This window comes from Petromyzon marinus, unplaced genomic scaffold (assembly GCF_048934315.1).
Source record: "Petromyzon marinus isolate PM22_M1 ecotype Great Lakes invasive population unplaced genomic scaffold, UKy_Petmar_22M1.pri1.0 PM_G_Scaffold_27, whole genome shotgun sequence".
In the NCBI taxonomy this organism is placed as follows: domain Eukaryota; kingdom Metazoa; phylum Chordata; class Hyperoartia; order Petromyzontiformes; family Petromyzontidae; genus Petromyzon; species Petromyzon marinus.
This window is the reverse complement of record NW_027422839.1, coordinates 43,437-59,298: the sequence shown is the minus strand read 5'-3', so window position 1 is coordinate 59,298 and position 15,862 is coordinate 43,437. Positions and strand designations below refer to the sequence as shown.

Below are 15,862 nucleotides of genomic sequence, written 5' to 3'. Positions count from 1 at the left end.
GTCAGCCTGGGCGCGAGTGAATAGCAAGGATTGCTCTCGGGAGAGAATTTCTCACAGGGTTTCTTGAGCATGGCCTCATAGCACACGTTGCAGATCATCTGGTGTCGTGCTGTAAATCAAGCGACGATTGCATGGAGAATACAGTACACGATTTATTCTGTGCCATGACACGTAAGATAAATAATAAACATACTTTGCGGGACTTACTTTTTCCAGAAAACACTTTGAAAGAGCGGGGCCTCGCAATCGACATTTCGTCGCACAGCTGCGGGGACAGAACGGGCGGCGTTCACGTTATAGTTGGTAACAGTTAACGTGCACCGGTAAAGCATTCGGGAGATGTCATTTTAATTGCAGGCACAAATCCCGTTGTCCATTTTTAAATTTACATTCGCCAGCTTTGGAGCAGTCTTTTAAAGTGCTCAGATTATTGTGAACACCAAGCATAGACTCAGGGGGAATGCAACCATTTGCAGAAACAATGTCCAAAGACTGAAATGTAAACCTTTCGAATACGAATGAATATGAATCGTAATGTATTAAACAGGACAAATTAACGCGAGGTGTTGTCTAGTCTGTAACAAAAAAGTCCCTTTGGAACATCGACTGCATTATTTATACATCTTATGTTTTAACCGCTGAAAGGAAACTACATTACACCATTTTACATTTGTCCCGTCACAGGAAACGTGTCATTGGCCACCACAAACTCCACAACATCAATAGGCTCATCTTAAAAACCCACGATTGTTTCACGTGCAAACTTTGGACTTGAATATTTATAAAAGCTTCACCTGGGAAAACTTTTAAAGAAACCGAACGCGCTCCCCTTCTGCGCTGCTGGCAGCAGGCTGAAGGGGCGGCGGGGGCACGGACCTGCGCGAACATCTCGGCCGTGATGTCCGTGGGCGCGTTGAAGAAGTGCAGCACCGCGGTGGGACGCTGGTTGCGGTTCTTCGCCGCCTTCTCGCTGTTGGCGTAGCGGTGGTTGTGAGAACCTGCGTAGTCCCTGTAGCTGTCGGTGCCGTCCGGCAGCTCGAACGCCTGGCCCGGCACAATCGACCGCTGCCTCGACACGCTGCCGAGACGAGGGCGGAAGGGAGGGAATAGCGCGAAGAAACTGTTTTTAGTTTTTATTTTATCACGTTCCAAATTTCACGTGCTCTTTGGTTCGATTCGGTAAAGTCACGTGGGTAAAAAATAAAATAACAAAAAATCACGACGTTTCGGCCACAACACAAGTGGCCTTCATCAGGTGAAGGGACCGGACTGTCCAGAGGACAGCGTTGGAGTGAAGACAGCAAGCCCAGGTCGCGTCCTTTAAGCTTGTTGTCGCGGCATCTTTTGAGGAAGGTCAGCGTCTCGATGAGCTTTGACTTCTTGTCCCGTTGTCTGTTGAAAGCTCTAACAGATAGGTGAAAGCCCTCCCCGTAGAGCTTCAAATCTAGAATCCAAATTTCACGTTCGCTATTTCAATAAAGGCCCTCCCCGTAAAGCTTCAAATCTAGAATCCAAATTTCATGTTCACCACTTCAATAAAGGCTCTGGACAGCAAGTCACCAGGGTCCTCGTGAGCTGTGTGACAAGTGTTTCGTTCACGGTATTCATCAGCTCTCTTTTTCACCGTCCTAAAATTTAGTCACTTGCACTAAATATTTACTAAAGTTGTCTTCTCTAAATGGAAAGCAGTATCCAATTACATTAACAGGATATGACGAGTTACATTTACCAATTTAACACGGGAACAAAAAGGCTCACCAGAGGTTGATTTTATTTCCAAAGATCTGAGACATATTGAGGTGAAAAACCGCCCTGTGCACGGCGTACTGATCTCCCATCTCGACCATGGCGGCTCCCGGCTTGCTCTTCAGGAACTTAACCTACAAAAATAACAACCCGTAAGACGGTTCAGCATCGCGCAATCTTGCACGAAAATATCTACAAGTTTCGTTGTAACGCATTGTTAAAATGTGAAGTGTTGGCCGAGGGGCCATTAGAAAACATGCACAAAGAACACTTCGCATTGGGTACATTTTTGTAAAGAAAATGACCAAATGTGTATGTTGTCAATCGGTGAACAAATTTGGTCGTGTGAATCTCCCACTTTATATAACACGATCAGCGCACGACGTGCACCACACGCGTGCGTACGCATTGCACCGCGGTTGAACCTTTGGAAGAAAAAAAACGGGGACTCATTTCAAAGCAGGTGCGCGCAACACCCAGCGAAGGCACCTTCTCCACGTTGCCGAAGAGGCAGAGGATGTTAAACACGCGGTCGCAGTTGAAGCGTTCGGCGTCCAAGTCGTACACAATGAGGACCTTGTTGTCGGCCTGCTGGTTCATCATGGCCTGCACGTGCTGGCCCTGGGTACCACCCTGGGGCCCAACCTGGTTGCCCATGCCTACTCCCATGCCCATTCCTCCCCCACCGCCCATGCCGTCGCCGCCAGATCCATAGTCGACGCCCGGTGGTGGTGGCTGCTGGTGGCCTGTGACGCAAACACACAAGAGGGGGAAACGCATCGTGAACTAGCTGAAACTCTCTAAACTTCTCTGAAAAACAGATTTATGACAGCCATCATCTTACACACGTGTGCCCTTTCCTATAAGGTCAGGTAACCCAGGAATCACCACTCTACTCCTTGGAGACACTGGAAAACATTGGTCCAGAAGACTCAGTTGCCTAGGGAATAGACTAAACTAGTTTTTATTTTAGGTTGAGGGCCACCAAGCTAGAGCTCTTATTCAGCATAGCTTGTTTTAAATACCCAATACATCTGATAGCTATTGGAAATATCGTCTCTTAAAACACAAAGCAACTCATACGTTGCAATTGTTAATCGCAAAAAAAGGTTTTTAGGATGCACCTTAACACTAATTCCAAATAAGAAATGTTCTCAACAGGCAGCAGGTTCTTTCAATCTGACAGCAAGCTGAAGGAAACCGAAATTATAGCATTCGCAACAAGGGGATTACCTCCACAGTCGCCACCACCGCAAGCGTGTGCTTTGGGATGGTCGCCAAGGAGAGACGTTTGCTTCGCTGGCATCACTGCATTGTCCTCTGAAAACAACAAAAAAACGATCACCAAATTCACCCACGGGAAACATAAGCGCTCATTGCTGCACAAAATAAGGACAATCCAAAAAATGCATTCTGCACCCAGAACAGTCACATGACCAACACATTAAGAAATTCCGGGCACACTCCACACGGGGGCGCGCTGCGTCTGTCGATAAAAACAATTGGCGGTATTTTTAAAATGCAGATTTCACACGGTGCAACATAAATAACGAGCACCATACAAAATACAGCGCGTAAAGAAACGCTCATCGCAAGAAGAAGAAAAAACAAAATTTATTGGAGGTGTACAGATGCACGCGACAAATTGTTCCGAGGTGCGGCGTCAGCGAGTGTCCGTGGTTGCCGCCTGCGATGCCCGCTCGTTTCTTACCCAGTCTACACTTCGACGGGAACACAAAGTTGCCCAGAGTCGGGCGGCGGCTGACAACCCATCGCGAGGAGGATGCAACAGAAAGGCCGGCGCCTTCTTTCCTGCGCCAACAGCAGTCACGCTCGGCACAAATGGACCCCCCCGCGTTGTCCGTGCCACCGCACCTCTCGCTCTCCGGCGACCCTTTTTGGTTTGGGGCTTAAAATTGGGACACTTAAGTGGGCGACGGGGCCTTACAAACCTTTAAAATGAAAAAGATCGCCGCTTATAAACCGATGCGAAATGCGTTGTGTCTGGCATCTGCAATGTCAAAAGCCTCGTTTGCAAACAAAACTTTAGCAAGGCAGTCTAAACGTACGAGCGTCGAGGTAAATTCTCACCAACGGAGCGATTTTAAGCCCCAAACGCATCGGCACGCGTTCCGTTCGGCTTATTTCCAAGTCCCGTTCGCGGTGAATGCGGGCTTTCGTCGCTCCCGGCTTCTTCGCGGTGGTGCCGGTGCTTTGCCGGTCTGTCAGCGCCGTGTCCCCCGATGCCTGCGGCTGGACGCGGGTTATCCGATGGCCTCTGCCAAGCGGCACGTGGCGGTTGCGGTGCAGCGGACGCGGCGTGCTGCGCCGAGTGTTCCGTGACGTGGCGCTGCAGGCGTGGGGGGGCGCGGGTCGGCCGTGCGTGTCACAGCGGCGGCGGCGTGTTGGTTGCTTGGTCCCCGGTGCCTCCCAAGTGCCGACGAGGATGTCGCCAATGTCGCCGTTCGTGTCGTCGCCGTTCACGTCGGTGGCTGTTGGCTGCCGGGCGCTTGATTGCTCGTGTGTTGCTTGCAAATTGCCTCCGTGTGCTTTTGTGTGCGGCAATGCTCGCAGATGCTCCTTGTAGCGTTGATGTTGGGAGTGAGGAAAATACCCTTCGAAACGTTTACGAAAATTTGGCGATAAAATCAAACCGCACCGTGTCCCTGAAGCTCCCTTGATAAAGTGGCGAGACTTACCTCTTCGGAAACTAATATCTGTGCGTACACACAATGTACTCGGGACAAAGATACCATTTTCCTGTTCAGGTTCAATCGTACCAAATTAAAAGGGTTACTTTATAAGTGATATTTTCAATCGTAAATATCGGCTTTTCTGACATCCTCTAAGCTTCTCCGCTTAGTACCCAGACACCACATAACGCAGTCAAGGTTTCTCAACCCTACAAAATATAAAAACGCAACGTGCAATGTCCACCTCAAATATGCCAGTGAAAGTTGGCATCTACTTCTGATCCAACAGACACACACCCTGGTAAATCTAAATACAAAGTAAAACCTTGGATTGCGAGTAACTTGGTCTGCGAGTGTTTTGCAAGACGAGCTAAAATTGTAAATAAATATTAACTTGATAAACGAGCGAGGTCTTGCAATACGAGCAGCACGTGTAGACACACTTTGTACTGCTGTGAGTCACGTGATCACACAACTGATAGACGAGTGCTTTGATGTACGAGCGCTTTGGATTACAAACACGTTCCCGGAACGAATTATGCTCGCAATGCAAGGTTTTACACTGTAGTGTAAAAATGACCAGCCTTGATACACCCCGAACACCCGAGTTCCCACCTATGGGCCACATGCACTTGACGTTGGGAAAATATTAAAAGCTGATCAAAGTCTAAAATGCGACCAACTTAATGGCAATGCACCAGGGCAACAGCTTTAATGTGAGAATTTGTATTGTTTTATATATATTTTATTATTTTGTTGTTTCCCTTCAACGTGACTTTACCGAAAGAACTAAGAATATAGCTTTAATGGTAACAAAAAAATGAATCCAATGGATTATTGAACACTCCAGCAGCCACATGCCTCCTTGTGAATCCTGTTCTTCACAACATTCACTTATACTGCCACATTGTTGTGAAGGGTAAACTAGAAAAACAAAGTACACGGGCAGGAGTTTAAAACCAATCTGCCCAGAGTAAACTACGCAAGCTTAGCATGGGCTAAAAAAACACAAAGATTATTTAGTTATATGTTGCGCTAGCTGTTACTACCCGGCTTCGCCCGGGACTTGGATCCACCACGCCCGGCCGCCTTTGTCTCCCCAGTGGCGATGTTCACACACCACAGCAGTTACTCGTTTGAGGCTGAGTCGACCTAGGGGAGGCCCAGGACCGGTTAAAATAATCGTCACCGGTGGTGGCGGTGAGTGGGAATCGAACTTGGGTCGCCGGGTTCGTAGCGCAGCGTAGCGCTAACCGCTACACTACGGGTCACGTGACAGATTTGACGTCACAGCTCACTTGCCGTGCAAAAAATAAATGCATTATCGAGCTCCCCCCCCCAAAAAAACAAAAGTGTATTTGTGTAATGTTTGCACGGTGTACAGTCTGGAAAGTACCCACATGGCAAATTTCCAGTTTGTTGCATGTCGGGAAGTACGCTAAACATTTTGAACAGACACACATATTCACAACTTTGCCTTTTATATATATGGAGAAGATAGGTATAAACGAAAATAACCTTGACCAGCTCTACACAATTGCAGTGATTGCATGATTGATACAAAAGAGGGGAATGGCGTTTCAAATAACTTCCTGTGACAACGACCAAGTTCTGTAGATTGTAAACAGTACACCAATGTGCTTCAAGACAACCAAGTGTCTGCAGGTGTGACATTTTTCTGCAACCAAAATCTCAAGTGCAGAAGCTGCATTATCCTCTTGAGAACGCTCCAAACTTCCCCCTCTACTTGGCCACTGATCTTCAAGTATAACACGGCAAAGCCGGCCGCGTACAGAAAGTCAATGCCTGTTTCATCACGCCGTGCACACCCCCAGCCCTTGCGTTAAAAACGTCACCCCCCCCCCCCCACACACCCGAGGGCTCACCACCACCAGCTGTCGAGAGAGCGCGGCTCTGATATGCTCAATATTGGTCTTACTTTGCTTGAGGCCAGGGTTGGTGAAGTCCCAGGTCTCAGAGTCATTTTTAAACACATTCAGACGCGTCGCCTGTAAAGAGGACACAGCAGGGGGAAAAGATAAACATTATTCGTGGCCAGCATATAGGGCATAGATGCTGGGAAAAAAATATATAACTTTAGAACCTTCTTTGGTTCTTTCGGTAAAGTCACCACGTAGAATGAGGATAAAATAATAAAATAAAACAATAAAATTCTCACGACGTTTCGGCCACAACACAAGTGGCCTTCTTCAGGTGAAAGGAACAAACCTGTCGTCCCGACCTTGTGTTGTGGCCGAAACGTCGCGATAATTTTATTGTTTTATTTTATTATTTTATTCTCATTCTACGTGGTGACTTTACCGAAAGAACCAAAGAAGATGAATCCTTGCAGTCACGAAAGCTTTAAATCGAAACTTTAGAACCATTTAAAATTTACAAGCTTAATAATTATTAAGCGGTCATTACCCCTGAGACAATTACGGCACGCAACTTGCGGTAAAGCCGAGGTACTTAACGCAACCCTTAACTTCCTGGGAGATGAATGAATAAGAGCTGCCACACGTAGCAAGTCAACGATAAGCTAAACTTTCGCACCGTACGTAGCAAAAGCGTGCTTATCGGAGTTGTGGGAAAACAGTGGCCTTCTGCCACCAGTTTTTTTTTTAAGATCACGTGTTGATTATCCCTCTTCGTTGGAACAAGCTCCCTTCGTGTTTGCAGATAAAAATCGCTATCCCTCGGTGGCCTATTTAAATTCCAAACTTGTTTAATCGCACATAAGTTTGGCATGCTCTGCCTAACTCGGTATTATTTATTTGCAGTGTTCCTCGTGTACTGTAAAGCGTTAGCCTTGATCGTATACCTCAAAAATGTTGAAGTGCCATAACCCCGTTATGAAAATGATGCATTCGTTATTACTGTTCTGTAATTTTATTTCCTGCTAACAATGTAACATCTCCCCTCAGGTACTCTGCAGGTCTCGCAAAGCAGCCTATGGCTGAATGTTAATCACCCGTCACCAAATAAAATCGAATTGAAAACCAACTCTACCCTTCCCACTGGATGCGAATTTTCCATTAACTGGCTCAGGGCACTGGCTCAGATGAGAACCACCCTCACACGGTAATATCAATTGGGAAAAGTTTGACTTTAGACAACGGCAAGGATGCCCGTCATGCACAATGGGTTGTTGTAGGTTGTGGGGCTGTGTGGTGGGCAGCTGTAAAATCCATTGGGTGCATTGTATTTCTATGCTGCCACAATATATGCTACACTCCTTTACCCCGCACACAAGTCAAATAACCCCCACAACAGGCATCGAGTGCGGAAGCCCTCATCTAGCAATGAATTGCCGTGTGTATTCAGCATTATTTGCTCACCAAAGTGGTCAATTCAGAATATTAAATGAAATCTTTGGTCTGCGGGTGAAAAAACCCAGGTTGTGGTGCACACACTTGTGAATGTACAAAGTATCGGTTGTACTTGCCCTTGCATAGTCCACTATAAGAGTACAGCAGCCCGAATAGATGTCCGCTCCATTCAGAGATGAGTTCGCTCTCTCGGCGCTCTCAACCGAAACAAACGTGGCCAAAAATTAAGGAAAACACGACCATTTCATTTTAAAAACAATACATTTAGCATCTCCAAAATAACACGTAAAATTACGTGAATGGCGGACATATCGTTACGGTTATGCATTTCGTTGAAAGGATATTCCACAAAGGCCTGCAGGCCATTCTTCCTGAAGATAACAATGCGTTGCAGAGGCCCAAATGGTTTGCAAATGTTGTAAAGCACATCCTGCAGGACCACATGGAGCACACAAACGCAGCGAGGTGATTTTGCACGCATTACCAAGTAAATTTGAAAAGCTTTTTTTCCAGTGAATTTTTAAGATCGAGCCATACAGGACATCAACGCTTTCCAAAATCAACATTAGGTCTATATATTGTTTTTTATTCAATGCCATTGGTAGACTTCAAAGCACAAACAAAAAACACGACTTCAATTGCCTCAAATTAACCAAAGGATCAATGTAATTTCCTTAGCAAAGCCATTCACTGTAATCCAAAACGGACATAATTTCACTCGTATAAATGAAACATGCGCGTGTGTGCGTGGCACACCCGACAAACTATTCACACATTAATGTCCAGCTGCTGTAAGTGTAACAATGTCCACCGTGGTGATGGGGTAGATGGGGTTGAGAATGGTGAAGAGCAGGATGTGGTTGCTGTTGCCGTTGTCCCCCGGGACGCCAGGGCGCCAAAGCTTCTGGCTGGTAGAGAAGTTAAAGTAGGCCGGCTGCCCGCACACGTAGACGGAGCCCTTGGACGAGTAGTCGACGCAGCTGCGGGAGCTCTCCGGGTCTTCAAACTCCACCAGCGCCTGCCGCGTCTTGGGTATCATCACCACGTAGCTGCACGGAGGGAGCGATTCAAACGAGTGCCGTTATTCAAAGATGTGGCCGACTTTAAAACGCATGCCTGTTGTTAATGTTAAACACGAGGTTGGTCTGCTCCAAGTCACCTCATTTGATCTCAAGAAATGTTTCAATGCATGCAACGGAGTGGAGACTGGTTGGATGCAGGTTAGATGCTACGTCCCATTTCAGTTTGGCAGTGTAGTACGTTGGAATTGAATGTACTGTAAGAATATAATTATATTTAAAATACATCTTGAGGGTAATGTAGTCTTCTTCTGTCGATGTATCACCTGACAAACGAAGCCTCTTCAAACGTACATAAACAAGGTACGTGTGTGCACCATTTCAATACGAGATATTAATTTTTAACACGGTTACTAATCACAGTTGAACGTGTGCCGCTTTTGTCAGACGGCACAACAAAAGCAGCAGCGGCACTTTAATTCGGAGGGAATTCGTGACTTGGGGAAATTGAAAAACAAACGGTTTTTGTTTCGATTTAAAGCTTTCGTGACTGCAAGGATTCATCTTCTTTGGTTCTTCCGGTATAGTCGCGTAGAATGAGAATAAAATAATAAAATAATAAAATAACACAATAAAATTCTCACGACGTTTCGGCCACAACACAAGTGGCCTTCATCAGGTGAAGGGACGAGACTGTCCTATTTCAGTTTGGCAGTCTCGTCCCTTCACCTGATGAAGGCCGCTTGTGTTGTGGCCCGAAACGTCGTGAGAATTTTATCGTGTTATTTTAATTTTGATCGATTTATTATTTTATTCTCATTCTACGCCGTGGTGACTTTACCGAAAGAACCCCAAAGAAGATGAAGCGGTTTTTGGTTGGTCACTTCAGGCTGTAAAGGCCTCGAGTAAGCCACGCACGGCGTCGCCGATCACGCCGTGACGTGGGCAACGCCGCGCCCTCTCGTCCACCGCCACACGCGGCCACGACTTTTTATTTACGGAAGTGGTTCTTGAGCTTTAACCTGCAGCCTTGCCACCCCCCCTTTGGTTCTCAATATTTTTTTTGTTTAAACGTACAATGTTTATTAATTTAGAGGTTTGATGGAACAAAGTAGCGGTGCTTACGTGCCCGTGCTCAATGTGTTTCGATGATTTACCTTGTAAAAAATAATCTGGCATGTCTTGCACCCCCAGGAAGGGCATCTCCCACCCCGTGCTTAAGAACCATCGAGTATTTTCGTGTTATGCAATTTCTTGAGTTGTTGAACCGAAAATTGGTAATACTCGAATTTCCAAGGTCTACGTTCACTCCACGTCCGCAAACACCACCACCACAACAATAATAACAACAATAATAACAACAACAATAATAACAACAATAATAACACCAATAATAATAACTATAATAACAATCATCTTTGTTTTTTTCGGTAAAGTCACGTATAAATAAGAAATAATAAAATAACATAATAGCGTACGACGTTTCGGTTACAACACAAGCAGCCATCATCAGGTAAAGAAGAGCTAAATTTACGAGAGAGGGGAAACATAACCTCAGATGTATATACAGACACCCAAGTAGGGGGAACTAACACCGACACAATAGGGGACACAGAGAGAGAAGCATACCAAACAGACAAGAGTTTAGCAGAATTTGGAAACCATATGAAGCAACACAGACGGTCGGTCAAAACACAACGCAAAGCCTGGTTGATTACGTTATTTCAAAGATTGCTAAATTGCAAGTTAAGTATGAAATTTAAGATACAGACGGCACACACACACAGACATTCAAGTAGAGCGGACCAGCATAGGTACAAGCACACAATGAAGTCGTCTTAAATAGGCAGAGAAGGCAAGGCTGAGAGACAATGGGACATATTTGCATGAGAAGGCAAGGCTGAGAGACAATGGGACATTTTAGCATGAGGTATGCATAGAGCAAAGTGGAGCACGGCAGCAAACATTCGGAAGCACCAAGACCTACCCACAGGCAGAGACAGCACAGATAAACAAATCCAAGCACAGACACAAAGGCAGATACACAAGCAGAGACAACACACAGACAACACAAGACAACACAAAGACAGAGACAAAGATACAGACCTTATACCTCCCCGTAGAGGCGGTTTAAACTTGGTTCGAAGCTTTCGTGACCGCAGGAATAAATCTTTGTTTTTTTCGGTAAACAACAATAATAACAATAATACAGCTTCCTTCCCCATGCGGGCAACGGTCACCACCAACTGGTCACCTGACTAAGCCAAAGTGCCGCACGGCCTCCACGAGGTCCGACTCGAGGGCTGTGTCCGAGAGTCCCTGCACGTGAACCACAGCCGACGGTGGGGGCTTGTGTGGGTCCTCAAACGTGTCCTGTGCACGTCGGCAAGGAAGCAAACTCAACACGACTATTGTGCAAAGCTGTTGTTTCCTCCTATACCGAGAAGACAGTTTTCAGTTTCATTTATTTGGTATAGCCCTGTGAGCCATTCGGCTCTTGAATCAGGTGCAACCGCAACAAACAAAAAAACAAAAACACGACCAAGAAAAACATCTTAAAGTGACTACGTGTGACTGTGCAAACAGAAAATCCAGTTAAAAAAAAACATCAAAATATTCCTGAAATAGCACCGTACACCAGCGTTGTGTGCAAAAATCCCAGTGGGATGCAAGTCAAATAACAACAACCACAAGACAACTAAGATTAAGGACATCAGTCTAACTCCGTACTACAACAAAACATGGCCAAACCATAAAACTTTTTCAAAATCACCAAAATAAAGCCATAAATGCAATGTAACAGTGATCACGGGGACTGTGACCGAATGTTTAACAATAAACCACATAAACAACATGTAACACCAAACCCTAGAGCCACAGCTGGCTGCATGAGTCACTCCACAACAACAGGAGCATCAGCCGGAGTATCACATTTTTCAATGCACCTTTAAGATCAGCACGCTAAATAAAAACACAGATCATACTTTGCAGCGGTCATCCGGAGCGAAACATTTCAGACAGACATGGTAAAGTGGTGCAGTGCTTTCAACGCGCGTTCCACTATGAACCGGGAGATACAAGTTCGTTTGCGGAGCCACGGCTGACATCGCCGGCAAGTGATATCGGAGCAGATGCAGACACTTGCATTAAAGGGCTTTTTAAATCTGCATCCGTTTGGCAAAAAAGTGGCCATAGCTCAGTGCCATCATTTCAGTAATCGCTAAGAACGTTCGCGAGTTTAACTTTAAATCTAAACGGCCCTCGAGTTATAAACTCTGGAACTCGCATCCCCCACCGCCAGGTGCGCTTTTGTAGACGCTGTAAAGTTTTATTATTCCACAAAGTGTTTAAACATATTGGGGAGGGTCGAAGAGCTACCCTACGACGCCATCGCGTGGGACATTTAACACATTGGTATTTTAACTTCATTAGTATTTTAACCTTTGATTTAAAGCTTTCGTGACTGCAGGGATTCATATTCTTGGTTCTTTTGGTAAAGTCACCACGTAGAAGGGAAACAATAAAATAATAAAAATATAAAACAATACAATTCTCACGACGTTTCGACTGCAACACGAGCAATCATCATCAGGTGTGAAAACCACAGCAAGAAATTTTGAAAAAAAGTGGCGTTTTTTATTTTTTTAACGTCAGCACCACGGAGAGCGATTTGGCAGTTATTCAGATGGACGAGTCCATCTATTTTGATTTAAAGCTTTCGTAACTGCAGTAATTCATATTCTTAGTTTTTTCGGTAAAGTCACGTTGAAGAGAAACAACAAAATAATAAAATATATATAAAACAATAAAAAATTCTCACGACGTTTCGACCATAACTCAAACGGTCGTTATGGTCGAAACGTCGTGAGAATTTTTTAATTGTTTTATATATATTTTATTATTTTGTTGTTTCTCTTCAACGTGACTTTACCGAAAAAACTAAGAATATGAGTCCATCTATGTTCGGAAAAGAGGGGGGAGAGGAAAATAATGGATGCGGTCTGAAAGTCACCATATGCGTGAACAATCAATTAAGACCCGAAATGATTTATCAAATCCTTCCAATGATTTCTAAGCCAGAATCCATCTTCTCGGTTGAAATTGTCTCTGTGCTTGTTGTATATGTGGATAGCCTCATGAACGAATCTCTCCTGGTAGGCAATGTTTTTATTTTTCGCTCTTTCGGTAAAGTCACGTTGAAGGGAAACAATAAAATATATATAAAACAATAGTGATAATTTTTATTGTTTTATATATATTTTATTATTTTATTGTTTCCCTTCAACGTGACTTTACCGAAAGAGCTAAGAATATGAATTACTGCAATCACGAATGTTTTTATTGTTTTATTTTTTTATTATTTTAGTATTTTAACGTTCAGTGCAAAGAGAATACACACCCTTAGAAGAGAAAACGCCGTCTAAAAAAATTACACTGGAAATAGCCCAAAGTGTTAACGAACACGAAATCCACGTTTACCAAAACGCGTTTTACTGAACGTAAGCAGAGCCTAGCGATGCTGTGGTCCGCGTGGTCCATCCCCCCCAACAACAACGAGAAGCTCTTCGCAACATATAGTCTCACACAACTCGCCTCACGGCACTGGAATCCGCGGGTTACAACGCTAAACAATCACGTTAAATAATATAAACACGGCTGGTGGTGGTGGTGGTACGTCGCCTGAGTGAAGCCTCTGGCCTAGGCCTCACAACGAGGCTCTGGGCGAGGAGTAAAAGAAACATCTTCTCGTTATAAAAACACCTCGTCAAGTCGCTCGTCACTGACGCTCACCATCGCGCCCGCCTGGACGCGGTTGTTGCCTTCGCCATTGACTCCCAGGCGCTTGGCCGCGTGCCGGGGGGAGGAGGCGGCGGTGGTCGACATTGTCGTGGTGGCGTGGAGCGCCGGAGGGAATCGATTCGCGATCCTGTCGCTTGAAACCGACGCCCGCGCGGATCGCCGAGCGTCAGCAGCAGCGGGCGGCGGCGGCGGGGCGATTCCAACGCGTGACATCAATTCTCGGATCGATGTGTCCTCTGGCGATGTTCGCGCGGCTTGGTGTGACCCCACAGCCACTCGTCACGTGACGCCTCTCTCGGCCGACTGGGGCCGGCGACGGAGATCTGAAGCAGTCGTGGGCCTCCCCCTAGGTCGGACTCGGACTACAATAAAATTTGATTATATTTTTATAATATTAAATAAATAATAATAATAATGATGAATAAAAATACTCAAATTTGATTATTGTAAAATCATTATAAATAAAAATAAATTAAAAATAATCAAATTTGATTACTTTTAAATAAGAATAAATAAATAAAAACCAAATTAGATTATTTTTAAAATAAGCATAAATAAATAAAAATGTATAAACTAAAATAATGAAATGCAATTATTATTAAATAATACATAAATATACATTATATGTTAAAATAATCAAATTGGATTATTTTTAAATAATAATGAATAAATAATAAAATAATTGCACAATTTCGATCACTTTTGCATAATAAATCAAGGCAGAAATATTTAATTAATAATTTAGCCTTTCTTTATAACCAAATTTTAATATTTTTAAGTAATAATAAATAAAACTTACAAATAATAACATTTGATTATTTAAAATAATAAATAACATTCCGTTTAAAATTTAACTAAGCAAATTTGATTATATTTAAATAAGAATAAATAAATAAAAATAATCAAATTTGATTATTATATGAATTAAAAAAGAGGGATGACATTGTCATCCTCTCAGCCGACAAGGTCAATGCCACTGTCATCATGGATAAAATAGAATATAACAACAAAATTCAAGAATTACTCAATGATGGAAGCTATACAAAAATAAAGAGATCCCACCAACAGCCTCGTCATACAAACCAAAATCATTTCTGATTCAACCACATTAATTGATCAAACCAAACAGTTATCTTTGAAACCTTCTGCTGCCAGGCCACCAAGATTATACGGCTTACCAAAAATACATGAAGTAGATACACCCCTTTGTCCCATCGTCTCTACTACAGTGAGGGAAAAAAGTATTTGATCCCCTGCTGATTTTGTACGTTTGCCCACTGACTCAACACCGCACCATAGACTCAACACTGCCCATAGACTCAACACTGCACCATAGACTCAACACTGCACCATAGACTCAACACTGCACCATAGACTCAACACTGCACCATAGACTAAACACTGCTACCCATAGACTCAACACTGCACCATAGACTCAACACTGCACCATAGACTCAACACTGTACCATAGACTCAGCACTGCACCATAGACTCAACACTGTACCATAGACTCAACACCGCACCATAGACTCAACACTGCCCACTGACTCAACACTGCACCATAGACTCAACACCGCACCATAGACTCAACACTGCCCACTGACTCAACACTGCACCATAGACTCAACACCGCACCATAGACTCAACACTGCACCATAGACTCAACACTGCCCATAGACTCAACACTGCCCATCGACTCAACACTGCACCATAGACTCAACACTGCACCATAGACTCAACACTGCACCATAGACTCAACACTGCACCATAGACTCAACACTGCACCATAGACTCAACACTGCACCATAGACTCAACACTGCACCATAGACTCAACACTGTACCATAGACTCAGCACTGCACCATAGACTCAGCACTGCACCATAGACTCAGCACTGCACCATAGACTCAACACTGCACCATAGACTCAACACTGCACCATAGACTCAACACTGCACCATAGACTCAACACTGCACCATAGACTCAACACTGCACCATAGACTCAACACTGCACCATAGACTCAACACTGCCCATAGGGGGATCCCTGCCTAGGGGGTGTGAGGGGTCAAGGGGATCCCTGCCTAGGGAGTGAGGGGTCAAGGGGATCCCTGCCTAGGGGTGTGAGGGGTCAAGGGGATCCCTGCCTAGGGGGTGTGAGGGGTCAAGGGGATCCCTGCCTAAGGGGTGTGAGGGGTTTTACCGGCACGAGGTTTTCGCCGAGGCTTCGCGGTCCGCCTCCCTGAGCCGCTGTAACTTTAGTGACACCACGTGG

The 15,862-nt window shown here is 44.6% G+C and overlaps 1 protein-coding gene and 1 long non-coding RNA gene across 6 annotated transcripts in view; one reads left to right on the top strand and one right to left on the bottom strand.

The window, feature by feature from the left end:
* Window positions 1-7,445, top strand: part of LOC142913985 (uncharacterized) — a 25,946-nt gene extending 18,501 nt beyond the window's left edge. For both annotated transcript variants that reach the window (XR_012934998.1, XR_012934999.1), the window contains exon 4: window positions 7,367-7,445. This is a non-coding gene — a long non-coding RNA (uncharacterized LOC142913985). The remainder of the gene's footprint in view (window positions 1-7,366) is intronic.
* Window positions 1-15,862, bottom strand: part of LOC142913984 (heterogeneous nuclear ribonucleoprotein L-like) — an 18,890-nt gene extending 3,028 nt beyond the window's left edge. Inside the window, exons 1-12 of one of the 4 annotated variants that reach the window (XM_076061106.1) lie at window positions 15,791-15,862; window positions 13,582-13,952; window positions 11,045-11,163; window positions 8,583-8,820; window positions 8,116-8,201; window positions 7,888-7,984; window positions 6,379-6,448; window positions 2,980-3,066; window positions 2,236-2,492; window positions 1,759-1,880; window positions 877-1,078; window positions 208-265 (exon numbers count right to left, since the gene is read on the bottom strand). In XM_076061106.1, the coding sequence (XP_075917221.1) occupies window positions 208-265; window positions 877-1,078; window positions 1,759-1,880; window positions 2,236-2,492; window positions 2,980-3,066; window positions 6,379-6,448; window positions 7,888-7,984; window positions 8,116-8,201; window positions 8,583-8,820; window positions 11,045-11,163; window positions 13,582-13,803 (1,558 nt within the window). In that variant the 5' untranslated portion in view covers window positions 13,804-13,952; window positions 15,791-15,862. Of the gene's footprint in view, window positions 1-207; window positions 266-876; window positions 1,079-1,758; window positions 1,881-2,235; window positions 2,493-2,979; window positions 3,067-6,378; window positions 6,449-7,887; window positions 7,985-8,115; window positions 8,202-8,582; window positions 8,821-11,044; window positions 11,164-13,551; window positions 13,953-15,790 lie in introns of all 4 variants that reach the window. The other 3 variants (XM_076061107.1, XM_076061109.1, XM_076061108.1) reach the window with 3 other exon arrangements.